We start from the raw sequence: 20,363 nt of genomic DNA, 5'->3' as shown, positions 1-20,363 counted from the left end.
TAAACAGTGGGATATCAGCTAGCATTTCATAAGAATGCATCGCTTACCATCGACGTCGACATTAATGAACTGAAGCGATGTTGGGAAGTTATGAATTTTTAAGGAATTAATGAAGGAGCGCGTACGTGATATTTATTTTTTGAGGCTAAAATGCAGTCAACATTGGAACTTGCAATGAAAGCACACTACCGAAGTTACCACGTCGAGAAAATAGAAAATAACCAAAAGCGAAGAGTATTTCAAGTCTTTTATGTCTCCAAATGTATTTTTGGTATAACTCCCGCTGGAAAGAAACTTCATTACTTAAGATCCAGCAACTGGAATTCAATACATAGCAACCTTAAGGTATTTACATCCTTGTAGACTGTAGAAAATACCAAGCAAATCATAGGTCAAATAATATACCAGGTGACCTCCGTAGTATTTTACGTGAATGCTACACGAAAGTGGGTGTTCCAAAAGAGACTGGTCTTGCCACTCCTTTAACTTTTACTTTTAACTTCCCTCTGGTAAACCAACCTCTAACTCTACCGATATTCCAAATAATTACAAAGTTATATATAAAATGTACGCGTGGAATTCTATTTTTTAGACGTTGTTACGATGAGTAATATCACTATTTCACCGGTTTTGGGTACGTTTTTGGTGGACCCTAGGGCTATACACTACTGTAATCGGAAGTCCTTGCTAACATGACGAAAATATCCTTCAACCACACTGCCTATCACATTAATTTATTCTTCAGCTTTGCATGTATTCCACCTCCCATATTGTCATCCAAAATATCTATTCTTTTCCTCTCCTGCCTTACTTGCCCATCATCCTACCATATATTACCGCTTTCAGCATCCCATTGCCTCTCGGTATCTACTGCATCCACTTGAACTGCCGTATTCGAATTTCTCTCAACAACTTTCTCTCTTCCTCTACGGCTTCTCCCTTCCCCTACGGCTTCATGGTTGGTTTTCCTTTCCGCCCATTAAATTTTCGCCATTCACACCTACATTTTGAAGGCCTCAAATCTACGCGTATCCTCTTGTATCAATGACCAAGTTTCCGAGCCATTACCAGAACTATCTTCCATATTAAAGTTTTCACTAGTTTGTACGTCTTTACTTAAGGCGCGTGTCATCAGTTCTTACTCCTTTTTTTTGACAAATTCAAAGAACTGCGGGAGATAACGCGACAGTAACTTACGCGGAGTCAACCGTTAATGTGCATTGAAATGACATTTTAAAAGTTTAAAAAGTCAGTCTCCCTGACCGGGATCCGAACCCGAATCCACAAGTGATCGACTCCAAAATCCGTCAGTTTTAATGACGGAAAGGAGAACTTCCACGTTGATAAAGAAGCCTCTCCAAAAATGGGCGTTGTGTTTTTGTTATGAAACTCTTCACAGAGTGCGGGTGGAAATTTCCAATTCTTTGTTATCGTATTTTTGTCATTAGGCGCTGCGGAGCATCAAGTTTTTAATTTCCTCTCTTTCCCTCACTGTTTTTTTCCATGTCATCCGTCATTAGTGGTAGCAACGCAGTGAATGTGGGGTCAATAAAATAGCTATCGAGTAATTTCCATCTGTTTCCATCTTCTGCCTTAAATAAATAGTTTTGAAGAGCTAGATTCGTCATAGGATAATGTATCATGGGATTTAAGAAAAAATGAATCAGTGGTATTTTCCAATTGGTTGTCACGTTGTGTGATCATAAACTGTTTTGCCCACCGATCATAACGAAATATCGCTGTATTTGAAAAACCCACACTTCTCTCCCGTGTCAACATTTTCCCAGAATCTTTAAATGAAAAGTCAGCATGATGAAACCACAGCATTAGGAAATCGCAATTTCCGACTAATTTCTTTCTAAAAATTTTTTTAAGTTCATGTAACGGAATTCCCCTGCTGCTAATTTCAAGTACCTAAATAGCATTAGCGTGATGGGTGGTAACCAATCGTGTATTCATTTTCTTTGCGTTATTCGCTATTTTAATTAAATTAAATTTTGTGCGAAGACTGTCGATGGAGCTGACTTAGTTCGAGGTTATTAAGAAGGAAGAGAAAGCTTCATGCTTCCCCTTTGCACCAAAGCAATAAAAGTTATGTGCATATTTTATCTGGGATTGAGATATCATGCCCAGCGTGAGGTTCCGCATCATGTGGCTGTCGCCTGATAGGAAACCCGCAAAATGTGGACTTCGGGCTTGTGCTGTCTGATATACGAATTGCGAGCCCTAAAAAAAAAAACATTGTCTGTAGGCCAGATATTTTTTAAATCTTCTTTTCACTTTTCGAGCTCAAGCTATCGGTGTGAAGGGCGCCGGTTTCCGTACCTCATCCCATATGGATATGCACGACGAGTGAATTTGATTAAATATTCTTCATTTTCTTTGATAGGAATGAAATAATAACTATGGACTTTCAACGCATTTTTAATCATGCTGCGAATATTTTTTCGCCATTGATCTTTTGAAATGTGTTCAGTATTGGGTCGTGGTGATTGGGTTAAATTAAATCATAAACATGAATAAATAATTCAAACCAATATGAGTTACACCCATTACAAAGCAAACGGAGATTAGGCATTAATAAAAAAAGTATAATGAGGGGGATGGGGATAGAGTAATATCTTCCCACCTCGAAGGTCCAGGTTCAAATCCTAGAGGTGGCTGGATTTTTCAGTGGTATCCCAATCCATACTTAGTGTGCTATGTGAAGAGTATTTCAAGTAGAGTGCGCCGTCGGATGGGACGTTAAACTGCGTGACCCCTAGGAAACTTTCGTTAAGAGTAGCCGGTACCGGGTTTGTCCCCGATCTTCCTCTATTCCCTGAGCATCCGACCTCTACCAAATCACCCACGTCCATCCCTAATGGCGCCAATGACCTTAAATGCCTGTCACCTCCCCTAATATCTACATACGTTTAAATTATTATAAGTTTCTCCATTAACATTTTGATTCTTGCAAATTTCGACGGCAACCTTTCAATTGTTCAACTCCTTGCATTTATTTTCATTCTTGTACATATCATATTAGAGTGTTTTCATCCTGATTGATTGCGTGTGATTATTACGATAATTGAGGAGAGGCATAAATTTCGGAATGCTCGCAAGTAGAAGCAAAATATCTGTTAGAAGGAGTCAGTGAAACTGAGGGCTGAGAAGTCATCTTGTGTAATCGTGCCCCATTTTCCTCCGTCAAACATTGTATCCCATAAACAACGTCACGTGTAGACTGTGACGCGTCTCCCCACTTGAACCGTGGAGACACTTGTTCTGGAAGTTTGCCTTCATCTTCGGCGCGATTTCTGCGAAACTGGAATAATTTCCAAGAAATATAGGTACCGCTCAGCTCGTCGACTGTTTAATCAAAGTTCTAGCCCTTCGACGTTCTCTATTCACTCTCAGAAGTATCTATCGACGATTCGGGACAAAATTGATTCCCCCCTTAGTTTATTTCGATCCGAAATTACGTCGCCGTTAATAAACTTCGATTGAGAATCTCTCTAATCAGACGGAAGTGTAAATTTGGGCGGAGCGGTAACGAATTAGAAGACGCGTACGAGCTTCTATACAAATCGTAAATCACTTTACACGTTCCTTTGCATTTCCTGATTGCTTTTTTTTCGCGTTCCTCAAGTGTAAATATTTCTTTCTCTTGCTTCATTTGACCAAAGCGTTGGCACTCAATTATGTCCTGGAGTTGGTTGATCTAGAAGTTAGAGTGGGTCGCCCAATGCGTGGTTTGATTAGCGTTCGAATTTCACACCAGTTATCTCGAGGCTTCAGGAAATGGAAGGGTGAAATATTGAAGGCCTTGATTGAGGGGTAAACGTTGGGTAAGTAGGATTTAGGAGGGAAGATAAACATATTAGGCTTTTTAGACAGCATGAAAGTTGGAAAGTGGCACGAAGTAATAAATAATATGGGGAAAAGAAAAAGGAAGCTCTCGAAATACTTAGGAGTAAATAGTCGTCAGGGACCTTCCTAAATCTACCTTTAAACAGTTTCAATATCTTGAATTAATCCATGTATTTCTGAATAATTAAGCAAGAAATACCGGTGTCCTAACACCGCCCACAACACTCCCTTGCGTTGGCTTGCTTGTTTTGTGAATGTCGTGGGTGAAAACTAGTATCTATAGGGTAATCCCAAAATTACCCGACCCAACAAAGAAAACACAAAATTTTTGGAAAAAAATGTATTTCATTTTTCAATATGATCTCCTTTCAGCTCTGTACTCGCTTCCCAGCGATCTTCAATAAGTTCTATACCCATATTTATAATAATAACTGTCTGGCTCCTCAAAATAGCCATTAACTGCCGACATCACTTCATCACGGTTGGAAAATCTTCGACCACCGAGCCATTTTTTCAAGTTTGCGTTCAGAAAATAATCCGAGGGGGCTAAATCTGGCGAATAGGGTGCATGAGGTAGCAATTCAAACTTTAATTAATGAATTTTGGCCATTGCAATAACAGATTTTTGAGCTAGTGCATTGTCTAGATGGAACAACACTTTCTTCTTAGCCAAATGCGGCCGCTTTTGCTTGATTTCTTCGCTCAAACGTAGCGATAAGTTCGCATGATTCTCGACGTTGTTGGTTTTTCCTTTTTCAAGATATTCAATGAAAATTATCTCTCGCGCATCCCAAAAAAACCGATGATATGAATGTATGTATGTATCCATGTATGATAACGATACAAAACAACGTTGTATAGTTATTAAAGGGGATTACTTCTGACATTTTTTTATTTATAGTGCCATAGTCATCCTTTTTTAAAAAAATGAGTATGTTTTGAAATTAAAAATAAAAACCTTGTTGATCGCAGGCAGATCGTCCTCCAGGGATGGGGTAGATCTTCTTGGATATTTTCAAAACTCTTCGTTCATTCCGATTATTTCCTCACTCTTGATGTTTTTTTCCGAAGTGGATGCTGTGCTGCTCCACAAGTCATTTGGTTATGAAACCACGTCCACGCTATTTCTGCTCGCGTTGCCAATCAGAGATGTCAGCCCTCGGAAGTCCATGATCATAAAAGAAAGCAAACAAAAATAATGTGAGATAACCATGGATCTCTTTTATGCTGCCTTAGTTGCATTTCTGATTTGGTTTCTTTTCCATAGATGCTACTCTATGACCCATCTTCATGTTGTCGAATTTGGGAAGTCGGTTAGTCTCATGCTCGCATTCGGAGTGACTAGAGTAGCGTCTCTGCAAGAGATTTCCTTCCTGAACATTCATCACGGGGCGATTCTAATTACTCATCAATTGGGAACATTTTTTGAGGCAACACGTTATTTTTACTCAACCCTCGAGTGCATCTTAATACTGCAGGTGTTAGTATGTGTTATAAAAACCATAAACACAGCAATCAACCCGAAGGTCGGTTTGGTAGGTGATGATAGAGTACACCCAGTACTAAGCCCGACGGCGTGTGAAATTCACACATCAGGGTAGGGGGGCCAGTTCCTTTCCCTGTTCCGGTTATGGTTTCCCAGGAAGACCTGGTACCCGAAAAATCACATAGCTTGGGTGGAGGTGCAGGTGCCCAGAGTGCCTTGCCCGGGAATCGAACCCTAGGATGTGTTATGTGTATGTTTATATGTGTATCCTGTATGTGTTAGTAACTAATAATAATATGTTACTCATTGATGCACGGTCGATCAAAACAAAAAAATTTGTCAGTGCGAAGGGCGAAAACAATAACGATATTTGCTAAAAACAAATCTGTAAACCTAGGAAACGGAAAACAGCTTTCTAAAACTTGAGTGGAAATTTCTGTTTTTCCATGGATTTTACGAGTACTTGTATATTGAGGCAAAAATCGAAACCATAAGCAAGAAAACTTACATGAACCCCAGTCAGAAGGTCGTAACCCACCCGTCTTTTCAATGCATTAGGACGTTTAAACTGTGGCTTGCAAATTTTTTACAGAAATAAATTGTAGTTGAATTCCTCCAAGTGTCTAAGGAGCGAGTTTTATTGATAAAAGATTTTTAAAAATTGAAGGCGATGGAAGCTAGACGATTGACAATAATACCGGCAATAATATCGATTGAAATGTACGAGTTTACACCAACTTCTTTTCTTCCTCATCACGGTGCACGGGGCCTTCCTACATTATGCTAATTTCGATTTTTTTAATCCTTCCCTCCTGGTTGGTAAGGATCCGTAATACAAGTAATCTTACGTAGTTATCAACGCTGCCATCAATATCAAACAGCCTTATATTTCCAAAAAAAATAATAAGAAAAGGCGCATATATATAGTATGTAGGTTTGACGAAAGATTTTTTAAATGCGATCGCCCATCAACTCAATGACGAGTTTGTACTGAAAAAGTGTACCATGTTGAAAAACTTAATTTAAAAAAAATATTTTGTGGAATTATAATCTGTACGGTGAAATGCAAAAGACATTTTGAAATAAATTTGAGAGGTGGCTGAGAGAACGTGGTTTAAATACACCCCTCCCAAAAGGGCGCGGGTGAGACATCAAAATTGACCGCTTCTATGAGCTGTGGGAGCGTTTTCGCGTCGCGTCTAAGCTGTCCTCGCGAAACATCGCATGTCAAAGGGTCACCACTTCCGCAGAGAGCTGAGCGAGATCATCTTCGCCCCCATGAAGGGTGTGTCGAAATCCCTGCATCTCATCCCCGCGCACTCGTTCCATATCTGTGCATATCTCCGCCCAGAGTTACCCAAGGCGTGCACTCAAGAAAATTTCATGCATTCAGCGGGAATTATTTTGCCCCAAGCTTCGGCTCCGCGCAAGATATGTCTTCCAAACAACCCTTTTTCCTTCGATACATCACCGTCCGCATTCCCACGAGCCTCTCGCATCCCCGAATCACCAATCCCCTCGTCAAGGTGTCTCGTTGGCCCAAATATCATTTTTTTCGATGGCGATTCGGCGGGAAATTTCTCGTCCATCCGTCAATTTTTCCTCCCTTTTCGTTTCCTCGTCATTTATAAGTTTTGAGTTAACTTCTGCGACTGGGCAGAAAGCGTGATGGAGCCTTTTGGACGCGGAGAGTAATTCATATGATCACTTTTGATGGATGAATTGGAATTTTAATTTATTTACTAAGAACAATGGCCGAGGGAAATGGAGGGATATGTTCTCAAAACTTTAAGGTAAAAAAGGTAAAAAAAACCAGAGGGGTGTGAGAGGAGTTTTACTTGAAACTGTCAAGTGTGAAGAATTGGTAGAAATTCAGTACAGTTGTCCTGTTCCTAACTAGGAGCACTAGGGAGTATAATTTAGTGATCCATGCGACTAACTTGGCTTCGTTCATGGCGTTCTCAAGATAAGTTTTGAGTACCACCTTCGTTTGCGTGCCTACTGCAGTAAAACGGACAATATATATATATATATATATATATATATATATATAGTAAAATACACAGTAACACACAATATAGAAACACAAAAAAAAGAACACTCATACGTATTTTCTTGATATTTCGACGGAAACAATCCGTCTTCCTCTGAAGATATAGAAGTAATGCAATATCTTCAGAGGAAGACGGATTGTTTCCGTCGAAATATCAAGAAAATACGTGTGAGTGTTCTTTTTTTTTGTGTTTCTATATTGTGTGTTACTGTGTATTTTACTATTCGGCACTTCCGTGTTACGTCTACGAAAGCATATATATATATATATATATATATATATATATATATATATATATATATATATATATATATTTTTTTTTTTTTTTTTTTTTTTTTTTTTTTTAAGTAATCTACCGGTTAAGGTAGGTTTTTGGACTGACACAACTACCAAACAAATATTTTATTACTCCTAACAAAACACAAAATCAATCATCCTACTCTATATCAGGTCCCTCTTCATCTCTGAGTACTTCCTTCCTCCCTTCATCCCGTCCAACAACCCTATCCTGTTCCTTCCCTTTCCTCTTTTGCCCAACATTCTACCCTCTATCACAGTCTTCAACATCCCACTGCCGGTCAACACCCCCTTCATCCACTTTTCCTGCCTCCATAGGATTGCTCCCAACAAACCCCTCTCTTCGCCCACCATACCAAGTACTTCCTCATTTGTTTTCTTCTCTGTCCATTTCACCTTCTCCATTCTTCTCCACACCCACATTTCAAAAGCCTCCAATCTACGTCTATCCTCCTGCTTCAATGACCACGTTTCCGCTCCGTACATAGCTACGCTCCATATCAAAGTGATGGACAATAGATATATATATATATATATATATATATATATATATATATATATATATATATATATGCATGCACACACCCACACACACTGTCACAGCCGTGAATCGAGCTTGGATCCCCTTGGCTGGCTGATTCCCTTATGTTTACTTATGTTTAAAAATGGATCGACTTTTTCGTACCATTGCTGCCATGACTGTCAGTTTAAATCACTGATATAATTACTTATGCCTACTTTAATTTATAAATAATTGAGATCAATGTTTCCTCAGTATTTTTTAAGGTAAAATTGACCTTGAGGAATCCGATCTTTGTGTTTTCGTATCTCTCATCTCATGTCCGACGACGTATTTGTCGTCGATTGACATCCGCTTTCAGAAATTGCCCTGAGGGAAACAAACGGGATCGCTAATGGACAAGTTGGTTATCTCATGTTCCGGGACGACTAATTTGGAAGTTTCGGAGTCAGTTCATCCATTGGCGCCTGCCCTTCAGACGCGGCCTTTCCACGGGTTTTCCTCACTTTCGCTACCAAACACTGTACGGTAATTAACGAGAGTACCCTTGAGGGTATTATTAAAGGCCACTATTCTGGTTCACCAACGATTTGATAATGCTGACCTCTCCAGTCACCTCTCGGCTGACGGTTTGTAAGACTTGACCCGTAACGATGAAGACTGGAGTGAAGTGTCACCAGGTGTGTTGTCTGAGCTCTAAGCCGAAAGTCCATCTCATCGTTTCTGTTGGAAAGATGTTCTAGGATTGTTTTCGTCGTAAGATGTTGGAAGACCTATTACCAACATGCAAAGATACTTCAGATTTGATGATTGTGGAAATTCTTCCCACATTTCGGTTTAACACAATAAGTAGTTTTCACCTCGGACAATTAAACGGTGATTTCGCTCTACCAACAGCGACTTTAGTAGTGCACAGAGTAGCGACTTTTTGTTGTTGGACCTTTTAAAAATATTGACGAAAAACTGCGCTAACAAAACTTTACTCATAAGCGCTAACTAACATGAACAAAATAACCTGAGACCACGTACTACCTGTTACAATACTCATGCTTTATTTCTGCGTACGTTCTACCTCCCTTAATTTCTTCCAAAATGTCTATTCTGTACCATTCTCTTATTTTCGCCTCTTTCTCCTCCCTGTAACCGCTTTCAGGATCCCGTTGCATCTCAGTATCTCCTGCATCCACTTAATTCTGATATATTATTGTGAAATGCAATTGAGAATTTTATTCTTTGTTTCGGTTTTGGAATGGTAATTATAAGTTTTAAGTTGATTTTCGAATGTTCGTTTGAATGAAAATAGGCCATTAAGTTCGAGCTTCGCAGGTGTTATTGCACTTTACATAACAGCGAAAATATGCACTCAAACATTCCCCGTTTGGAATTTCTCAGCAACCTCGACCTCATCTACTTTTCGATATCCATCATTCACTCATTCTTTAATTTTCTCTTTATTAACATTTTTTTATTTTTTAAGAGGACGATTTATATTTTCAGAACATAGTTTGGAAAACCTTACTTCATTTTTTTGCTTGAAAATTTGCATTCGATGGCAACTTTTCCAATAGTTTGCCACAGCTTTTAGGTTTGATGAGGTAGAATGAATGCGTAGAGTAAAATTAAAACAAGTTTTACTTCTCCACCTAATAAAAGATACCCTACAGAAATTAGCATTTAATTTTTTTGTGATAATGCGACATTTTTAATTCTTCGTTTTCCAGCAGGTAGTGACAAGACGCGAGTATCTTGCGTCCGTATTTACCTCATCTGTCCACTAGGGCTTTCGAATCGAACATCGGGCTTGCTAACACGCTGTGTGGTTGAATCTACTCAACCCACGCTGCGGTTCTTCTGCGGTCTGCGGGCCATTGGCGACGACCCGGTTCCTTGCCATGATGGTATTCTTAAGAACCATGGCGTCGCGGAGATCGACTGAAACAGGACCTCCGTCGTTGGAGGGGAGATGAGGTATCTCCCTAGGGATAAGAAGGCGACCCACTCCTCGGCTAATGTACCAAAGGTCGTCCACTCCTTTCAGTGTGCGAGAATCCGTGGTATTTAGATGGCGGGTTGCGACCGCTTTACACTGTTTCCCAGGGAGACTTTCCGGGTCAACTATTTATAAACAGTCCTGCGCCGTCGAGGCTGGACGGGGATTGGCGAGAGGAGTTCGAACGATTTTTGCTGCGTCCACTCCAGGATAGCGATTTTTTCTGGAAGAAACGTGACCGGATCAGCGTCATCGTCGAAATTTTTGTGGTCCTGGAAAAAAAATATTTATACATAGTATACATTTCAAACGCTGTCTATGGATAGGGAACGCGTAAATCAGAATTTGCATCAGTTCCTCCCGGCGCATATGTTTTCAAGTCTGGAATTATGCTTCCTATTTTACTCATTTAAACATTTTCTTCTAGATTTTGATCGTTTAGAAACCAGTGTTATGTATTAGTTCACTCTGCTTCCAACAGATGAATAATACGCGCTGGTTATGTAAATGGTGATGTGTGTGGATTAGGGAGGAAAATAAATACAGTTGAGTCAGCGTTTACTATGCATTCGACAAAGAAAATAAGAAACAATATAGAGCTTTGATTTTATCTCCAAGTGACGTTGAAGACTTACGTGTCCACCCTTTCCGCAGCTGCAAGTAACAGGAATTGTTGTTTATCGTTTGTGAAAAACTTCTTAAAATAATAATAGTCAGTTTAATTAAACCTTAAGTTTATATCAATTAATAAATATATATTATCAATATTCATATATATTTTTTTCTTTTTAATGTATATTATTATTCCCTACTCGTAGGGGCGTGTTAGTCCGGGGGGTAAAGCGCTGGGCTGCTGGCCGAAGGCCTAGGTTCGATTTTGGGCACCCCTCAGCTAAGCTGTGTGATTACTCTATTCTCCTAGAACTGTTCTGGTGCACTGAACAGGATAATTCGCTTAATATTCTTAACTTGAGCATATTTTAGGCCTGAATCCTTTTATTTTTAATGCCTAACTAAAGGAGAGGTTAGTCTGCACTACTTCAAAAAAGTAAATTTTACCTTTAGTGGGGCTTAATAATTTTAGGTAATCTAATTATAGGTTTAGGTAGATTTTGGATGGACTCAACTACCAAATAATTATCTTGTCTCTCCTTACCTCCTCACAACACAACATCCTACTCTACAACAAGCCCCTCTTCATATCCGTGTACTTCCTTCTTCCATTCATTTCGTCCAACATCCCAATCCTATTCCCGCCCATTCTTCGTTTGCCTAACATTCTCTCCTCTGTCACAGTCTTCAACATCCCACTGCCAATTAGTATGCCTTGCATTCATTTTTCTTGTCTCCTGATTTTTCCCAGCAATACCCTCTCCTTCCCCGCAACATCTAGCACCTCATTTGTTTCTCTTTCGGTGCACTTAACCTTCTCCATTCTTCTCCACACCCACATTTCAAAAGCCTCCATTCTACGCCTATCATCCTGCTTAAATGACCATGTTTCTGCGCTGTACATAACTACGATCCATATCAAAGTTTTAACGATCCTTTTCTTAGCATCCTTACACAACATCCCTGTCATCAACTCCCTCCTCCTTGTGAAAGCCTCTTTGCCTAACGCAATTCTCCTTATGTCTCTTCTATTTGGTTCCAAAACACTTCCGAGATACATAAACTGTTCCAACTGCTCTAGTTTTTGCCCTCCTATTTTAATGTTCAACTTACCCTTTCACTTTCTGGAAAATTGCACAACTTTTGTTTTATTTAAATTTATTCTCATTCCATATCTATCGCACTAAATTTCCAATTCACTCAGCAATGCTTGCAATCCCTTGGCTGACTGACAAATCAAAGCTTGATTGCCCGTCGACTTTCATTCCTATCTTCTCCCCTTCCCATGTCTCTTAAATCATTTCTTCAACATATACGTTGAACAGCACAGGAGATAGTGGACAACCCTACCTTAATCCTCTTCCTAACACTGCCCATCCGGGCTCACTTTCACCTACTCGCACCTGAGTAGTCTGAGACATGTGCAGGGTCTGCTGCCTCCTTTCCCTCCAATCTATTCCTATTTTCTGCAATATACTCATTAATTTTTCCCAATTCACTCTGTCAAACGCCTTTTCGAAATCTACGAAACGGGCAAATACCTCCTGGTTGTGTTCTATATAGTATTTCTCTTGATTAGTGATCTCACTACTGTTTTCATACGCAATTCAATAAAGTCTATCATTTATCGCAAATAAAATATTTGTTGATTGTAATTTCCTCGAGCTGAGCCGATATTTTTAGTTTATTAATTTATGACAATGTTTGTAAAGAGTTTTTATTTCATACATGTGGATGGTACTGGTTTTCAAGTGTACACTGTAATAGAATAATCATATTATCGTCGAATCGGTACTGTATCTTTTTTCTCATTTAATTCAGAATATTATTTCTATTTGAAGCCTTATCACATGAAGTATATTTCCATAGTAACTGAGCGGTGATTCATTCATCGTTTCTTCGATTTTTTCCGACTTCATGATCAGCTCTTTGAGCGTTAGAATTTCCATCTCGCCTTAGAGTTGTTTACTTCTGAGAAGTTATCACTTTTTATTGCCATTTAATTGCTTATCTTCTCTCGATATTTCTGCGACGAGGTAGTGGTCATGTGATCCCTATGAGGCGAATCGCCTCATAGGGAACACAGAAAATTCTTAAGGAAAAGTGTTTTTTAGCTTTAAGACTTTTCCGTATTGTTTCTCGCTTTTAATGTGGCTATTTGATTTTTCGGTACCAAATCTGTCTGGGAGGTCACGGGCGACATACAGAAAGGAACTGGCCCCCTTACCTTGACGTATAAATTTCACACTCCGCATAGGGGTGAGTACTGGGTGAGCTCCATCCTCACTTATCAAACCAACTTACGGTTTGATTACAGTGGTTAATATTTTCTTTAAACTACATTCCAATTAGTTAATCAAACTTCAAACAATGCATTTGTGAAAATAATAGAGCCCAGTTCAGACAGCAGACTCAAAATATTAATTTGAATGTTTTATTATAATTCGCCATGCAAATATATCTCTGATTTCCTTCATAATGTCAAATTAAAATTGATGAATTTATGGAATCATATCATTTTTATGGATATGGTTTCGTAATACAAATCAGCGTTGCACCCGCAACCGCTTATCGCTATTTCAAATTACGTGCGTAGCAATCCAACAGAACATTTTGTCCCTCACAGGATATGAAACAGCGTGTTCAAAAGTTCTTATAGTAGGAGAGTTCTACTAATTAATTAAATGCAGCGTTGATCCTCGACGTCAATGGTAAACGTTCATGGCAATGATTCCCTTGCCTTTATTTTTGCCGACAATCCTTTCATACGGTTAGGTTAACCTTTGGACTCTTGAATATCACTCTTTAGTTCGATTAAGGACAGCATGTTATGCAGGAATTATGGACCATATTTTTCCGAAAATCGTGTCTCTATGAAATTTTCATCCCTTGGGAAATTCAATGGGATTTAATTAAAGTGTTTGTTGAAATATTTCATGAATCTAGGATAACGCATTAAATTCATTACTGATAATTGATCGCGAATCATATTCTATTGGTGAAATGTGTCTCCCGGATCTATATTCGTGGATTAATGTTTACTGCCTTTATGGCAGCAGCGTGGAAATCGGTCCAAAAATGGTTAAATATTAATTAATCCAGACGATCGTCCGAAAAACCGTTCTCTTTAGCCGGAGGCAAGCAAAAGAGGTAAGTCGTTGAAAGAGGGTGTGAGGATGTAGCGGCGGAATACGGTACGTACTTGAAGGAATTCGAAGTTCCACCTCGTGAAGAATTTTGTTGTTTGGTTACGTAGTTTATAGAACGTAAATCGATTCTGTTTGGGCTCAGAGTTTGACAAATACTATAGCAGAAAATGTAATACACTTTCCCCGGCGACATGAAGAAGTCACGGCCGTTCGTATTGCATTGAGTAGTCTGAGAGCATCATATTTACGATATCATGACATCAATTGTTTGTGTCCCATCACGTAGGAAATTTTTAAGTTCTAGTTATTCCGTTCTTTCACGTCGAGGTGTCCTGGCAGTACTGCATGTCCCTATTACACCGCAGTCTTCGCATCGAATAAAGGCGCCGATAACTCCTAGGCGCCCCTTCCAAAAAATCCTCGGTCAACGCCCTAGGGTCACATGGGTGCTCTCCCAAGTTTGGATGGGCCAGATGACCGCTTCAGCCAGGCTCTCACTTTGAAAATACGAACGAAAATTCTCTTTAATTTCTCAAATAAAAATGTTAAATTAAATGATTTATTTCAATCAAATAAACAAGCGTTAACTTATTAAATAAATTAGGAATTTGACGCTAAATACTTGGGCCGTTTTATAATTCCTTATAAAATCCAAAAGATGACGCTCGTTCAAATCCTCGTTATAATAATTGATACTCGATGAATCATGGGAGTGGTCCAAATCGAGGCTGCACTAAGTCCGGCCCAAGGACCGATTCTACTGCCTGTTCTCGAATTTTATCAGGCACGCAAGTCGATTTGAAAAAAAAATAGAATTAGTAAAATGCGAATATTGATTGACATCCATATGGTACAGTGTACGTAGCGTTAGGGGACATGGTAGTCCAGTTGGTACAGCCATAGATTCCGGGTGACGACTCTGGGGTCCTTCAATTTCACCCGAGCTGTAAGATTTTTCTGGTACCAGATCTTCCTGGGAAACCATTGGTGGTGGAATTTCACTCGCCGTTGGGCTTAGTATTGGGTGAACTCTACCATCACCTATCAAACCGACCGTGTTGATGACCGTGTTTTGCTAGAATTTCAAAATGATTATTCAGATTAAAATATTCTCGTTACATATCCAATATTTTTCAAGCTCGAGTAATATAGAGGGTGATGAAACAATCAAAAAACATTGTTCTTTTCATCAATTTATTTTAATTTTGAAAGTACAAATTAAAAGAGGAGGTCATTTGGTGGGACTGTTTGAATTAAAGCGTACTCATTTCATATGCATTATTTCTGACTTTTTTTAATTACATAGAGACAATAAAAATACGCTATTCTTCCGATCCATTTAATTAAATGTCCAACGTACAGGTATACAGTTAAGTGAATAAAAACAATCCGCTTGATGACATTGACGTAAGTGATGAGGATGCACGTAATATCACATCTAATTAGATTTTTTTTATCTTCGATCAAATTGCACACGTACACAAAATGAATTAGTTTGATTTGAAAGTAAAGTATTTTCTTAGTTAACAAATTTGGAGGTATTTTAATATGATCCTCTCATAAACGTTAATTTCTTCAAAGCACGTATCGTTAGGTAGTGCATTTCGAATTCGCTGTCAGCTACGGGAAAAGAACAATTGAACGAAAATAAAACTGGATTCGCTGTTCAAACTCATGTCTGAATAATAATACTCTTTATCACACATCGAGACCCTCACGGATTCGTAGACCATCACATTTTCAGCTGTGCTTTCCAGTTCATCACTCTTGGCCCCAAAACCGCTCGTGTGTAAAAATTTCCGTAGATATACCAAACGTTTTTCTCCCATGAATGTGATACATCGTTGAAGTAAAAAATAAATGTTTTCCAAATGTTGTAAAAGTATCCCAATGCACTTATTACTCCTCGTGGGGTGGAATATTTTTGGACAAGGAGTCGGTAGAAAGCAATCAACTGGCACTCAGGGTGGGTGGGGAAGAAATACTAACCCCGTTGTTAAACTAGACTCTAGGACTCCCTTCTGAGGGGGTTGATTAGGAGGGAATACTACCCCCCGGCTGTAAAAGAGTTGTAAAACTGAAGAGGTGTAAAGCTGGCTCGACTGAAGTATCCACAGTAACAGTATGGACGATAATATCGATATACAGACGTGCTAACGTCGTTCAATTCGTTTGGTAAGAACATTTTTCAGCCACCTCAGTATTAATGCAAACTTCCCGACTTATCGTTCCTCATATCGATATTATTCTAATATTGATGATCCGTATGGGAATTCGAGTATTGCACAGTACTGCCCCCCGCAAAGGGGTCGCGACGTTGACGCCCTTTGCCCTTTCTCTCTCCCCGTGGCCTTCCCTGACGTCACTCGTCTTTGACCCCTTGACGTCACGCGCTTGCTCATTGCCCCTAATGCAAGAGCGTGTGTTTATTAGTTCCTCCCTTCCTGCCGTTCATTCTCACCCCCTTCCTCTCCCTTTCTTTACATCTTCAACATTATTTCCCCACCACCGGAATTTTAAAACGATTGGACGAGCAGGATGCATTAACTGTGGATTCAGTTATTTTTTGCGGTTTTAATAAAATTGGCGATACATATATGGGTGCCCTGGTCTCTTTTTCATTCGAACTTGGTTACCCTGGAAACAAAAGCTATTGACTCTAAAATAAGGAAATTTGGGCAGTGTTGAGCTGTAATATGAGTCGGTAACCATTAAAAGAACGTGCGAGGGATGCTGTCACAATAACTCAAGCTGATTCATCCAATGGTGTGTACACAGATGCGATGGTTTCACAGTGTAAAAATCATTTTTCTTGACCGGAATGCGAACCTAGTTCCTTCGAGCGCACGGTCGTAAATTCAAGTATCCAGGTTTCGATTCCTGGTCCAGGCGAATGATTTTTGAACTGTGAAATCTTCGCATCTGAGATTAATCATTGTTATGTTTCACCGATTATCTCGGGTGAATGTGACCATATCCCTTATTTTAAGTACTCCCAAGGGTTTCGTCAGTTCATAGTGTCTTCAATAGAACTCTGGAGGATACCTTATTCGGACATCCCGACTTCATAGTCCGAATCGCGATTCAAACCTGTGACATTTTGAAGCAATCGATGAGGGCATCAACCACGTCGTTATCACACCAGTAACCTCGCCGGAGATATTTGTTTTTCCGGGTTTGTTTTCGTGGAAAGTTGGGTTAGAACGCCTATTCGTCCGGCTTTGGGCCAGTTCACGTCTAACTACGAATTAATGTTACTTAAACCTCATGGTGTTGTTCTACGTCCTCTTGTCTAATTTAGGAATAACTTTACGTGTATTGCCCTTGACATAATGCATTCGCTCTACAGATATCGTTTCGGATTGCATGGACATATATTTCGGGGCTCCTCAGTAACATCTCTCGAGAAATTTCTCAAGCTTATTTGTTACTGAAGTAATGTTTGTATAGCCTCCCGGACTAATCCTTTTCGATATATCTCTCCCAATATTTTGACAACCATTTCCCTGGATTTTTAATGAATGAATAAACTTACATCACAAATTCCGTTGTCCTCCAAAATGTCAAAAGTAATAAAATATCGTCGCTGAGTTTTAAATATCTTTTTCGTATAGACTAACGTGTAATTCTTTGATTTACAAACGATTTTAGAGGATTATTTTGTTATATTCAAGACAACATGATAAATTGAGGAAGGCATTGATATTTTTATATAATTTTCCGAATTATATCAATAATTTGAATAGCCGAAAATGATGTTAAAAAAATTATAAATTTTTCTAGAGCCATATGAGAATGAGTATTCATTATGACTTGTGCCAATACATTAATTTAATGTATTATCTAGCAAAATCGTGAGTAGTGAAATTTCTCAAGACTCCACCAGTTGCCAAACAAACTGTGAACTCAAATTTTAAATGTTCGTCGCTTCGCGGTTAATGTCAAATAGTAAGCGAAGTCACTTCAGGATTCAATAGGTCATTTGAGCATTTGTAGTAATCATATCCGTTCGGGTGTTGTCAATACCCGGGCCAATTCGTTGACGGCTGCGTTTTACGGTGGTTTTATATTTGTTTTCGCCGTCGATTATAATATTGATGCTTAGGCATGTTCAATCCCGTAGGCATTTCTAACGCGGGAGCAGTGTGCATGTGAACCTCGCTCAGAGTTCCCTCCACCCCTCCTCCAGTGTCCCCACCTCCCCTTCCCACCGAAACCTCGCTGACCCCATACCCCCCTTCCGTTTCTTCATCACTTCTCCCTACTCCCGCCCACTCCACTCTCTCCTCCCTCTCTCTCTCTCTCTTTCTCTCCTCCTCAACCCCGGCGCCGTGTGTTTGTACCTCCTCGCCCCAAGAGCTCTTTTCAGTCGACAGCCAGTAGTACGTGCGTCGGTCGTTGAGTTTGCCTCTCTGTGAAGGAAAAACACGCAGTGTTACTTGGATCGCGGTCACTGTTGAGACCTCAGGCTGCTGTTAAGTTTTTTGAACCAGCAGTCGTGCTTTGCGCGAGAGCCGCTGCCGTGCGGGAGAGATAAAAAGTGTGGAGACGTAGCGTAGTCTTCCAAGGATACACTCGAGATCGTATCGAGTAGGAAAAAAAAGAAAAGTTTCCCCTCTCTCGCTCGAGGCACGATGCCAGTTCACGGGGGAGACAAGTCTTCGGTCGCGGGTGTTCCCCCCGGTGGTGGCCGGGAGGACAAGACTGTCGTCATCGGTACCGCCGCCACCCTCCTGGCAACTTCTCCCGGAAGGGCTGCGGCTGTCGCCGCTGGGGTCCCAAGGAGGCCCCATCATGTGGTGAGGCCTCCGCTGCCAGACCTTCGCATCTACCACCCCGTACCGTCTCCGCCGATGGCGCCCATCTCACCTTACGGGTTGACCCGGAACGACAGATCGGAGAACGACCTGGACATCTTCTCAGAGGGTCTCAGCTCGTTGGAAGGCTGGATCGACGACCGCGAATTGAGTCACAGGTACATGCACATACGCACCTAGCAGCTTGGGCGTGGCCGATAGGAAGGGAGTCAGAAACACGTTAGTTTTCGCGGGTTTTCGGGACTGTGGTAGTCGCTCAGCTGTTTCGAAACGCGTTCAGCGGGTATCGTGACGTCACGTGGAAAACGTGGCCATTGGTTTGAGATGAATAGATGATATTGGTGCTCAGGATATCGGAGTGAATAGTGTCTCCGTCGGTAAAAACTTAGGTTCGATTTTTAGTTGTGTTTTAGTGTAATATTTAAAATGTCTCAAACTTTTCCCTTCCGGGAGCAGTGAGCCAAATCCTGTCAGTCACAAATCATTCATCATTTCTTATAGCAAAAATAATTCCATTTATCGACGTTCCATTTCTCCAATAGCGTGTCACTCTCTTTGTAAATACTGTGTCAAATCTTCCGTGCATTTCACCTAATGATGGCGTTATGCATCGAAACCTGGATCGTGTACTAAATATTCTAAGTGGAAGAATTCTATTTTATTGCCAGCATTCTAGTCCAATGAATTTGGAAATGTTCTATTATGATCTACAAACAGTTGCGAGAATTTAGAAGTGTAAAAAAATCAAAATGTACGACTTCCACGCAGTAAAATGTTCGCAATTATGATGATATTCGAGACATCCAATTATTCATTCCTAAATGCCGTAGCATAATTATGTAGCAGAAGAAAAAATTGATGAACGGATAAAAAATTAATATTAACTTTCCCATTAACAAGAATACTCTTATTACATATGGAAAAAATCTGTTTGTGATTTTTTCGATTTAAGATTTTTATTTTTTTTTAAACATTCGTTACATGTGGATTCCTTCGGAAATGTTTGCTCAACAAAATCTTCTGTTCCCTGTGGATTGAGGTTATTAATTTCTTTCGGTGGGGCAGGAAGACAATGCATATGTGTATACAGTATAGTAGTAGTATTTAGGGGAGGCGACCGACAGCTGAGGTCATTTGCGCCATTAGGGATGGACAGGAAAGGATGAAGAGTGGAGAGAAACCCGGCGTCGGCTCTTGACGTAAGGCTTCAAGGGATCCGTAGCTTAATGTCCAATCCGACGGAGGGCATACTCCCTCAAAGTGCCCACTAAGCACCTCAAGTAGGGATCGAGATACCTCTGAAAAATATTCAACACCGCCGGGATTTGAACCCGCGCCCTCTGAGTGGGAATCCAGTGCGTTAGCCTCCGCACCATCTCGATCCCCGTGCAAACAGTATTATATTAAAATCATCAAACTGTATGCTAATAAAATTTATTGATTCGTACGATCATAAATCTTTACTCAAACGAACGAACGTCTTTGAATAAATTGTCCTATTGTTTTAATTCAAAAGAAGACACATCAAATATTATATCATGAACTTAGCGATATTTTTGGCGTGTCTGAATATCACATATAATCTTC

The 20,363-nt window shown here is 40.0% G+C and overlaps 1 protein-coding gene across 4 annotated transcripts in view; it reads left to right on the top strand.

The window, feature by feature from the left end:
• The window catches only part of Nt5b (5' nucleotidase B), a 203,909-nt gene that overhangs the window by 23,818 nt on the left and 159,728 nt on the right, over positions 1 to 20,363 (top strand). Inside the window, exon 1 of one of the 4 annotated variants that reach the window (XM_071592908.1) lies at positions 18,368 to 18,934. The exons of 2 other annotated variants lie outside the window; for them this stretch is intronic. In XM_071592908.1, coding sequence (XP_071449009.1) covers positions 18,594 to 18,934 — 341 coding nt within the window. In that variant the 5' untranslated portion in view covers positions 18,368 to 18,593. Of the gene's footprint in view, positions 1 to 18,367; positions 18,935 to 20,363 lie in introns of those variants that run through there. One more of the 4 variants, XM_071592909.1, reaches the window with a different exon arrangement.

Source organism: Hetaerina americana, unplaced genomic scaffold, assembly GCF_022747635.1.
Source record: "Hetaerina americana unplaced genomic scaffold, ioHetAmer1.1.p SCAF_5, whole genome shotgun sequence".
In the NCBI taxonomy this organism is placed as follows: domain Eukaryota; kingdom Metazoa; phylum Arthropoda; class Insecta; order Odonata; family Calopterygidae; genus Hetaerina; species Hetaerina americana.
This window is presented reverse-complemented; position numbering and strand designations above follow the sequence as displayed.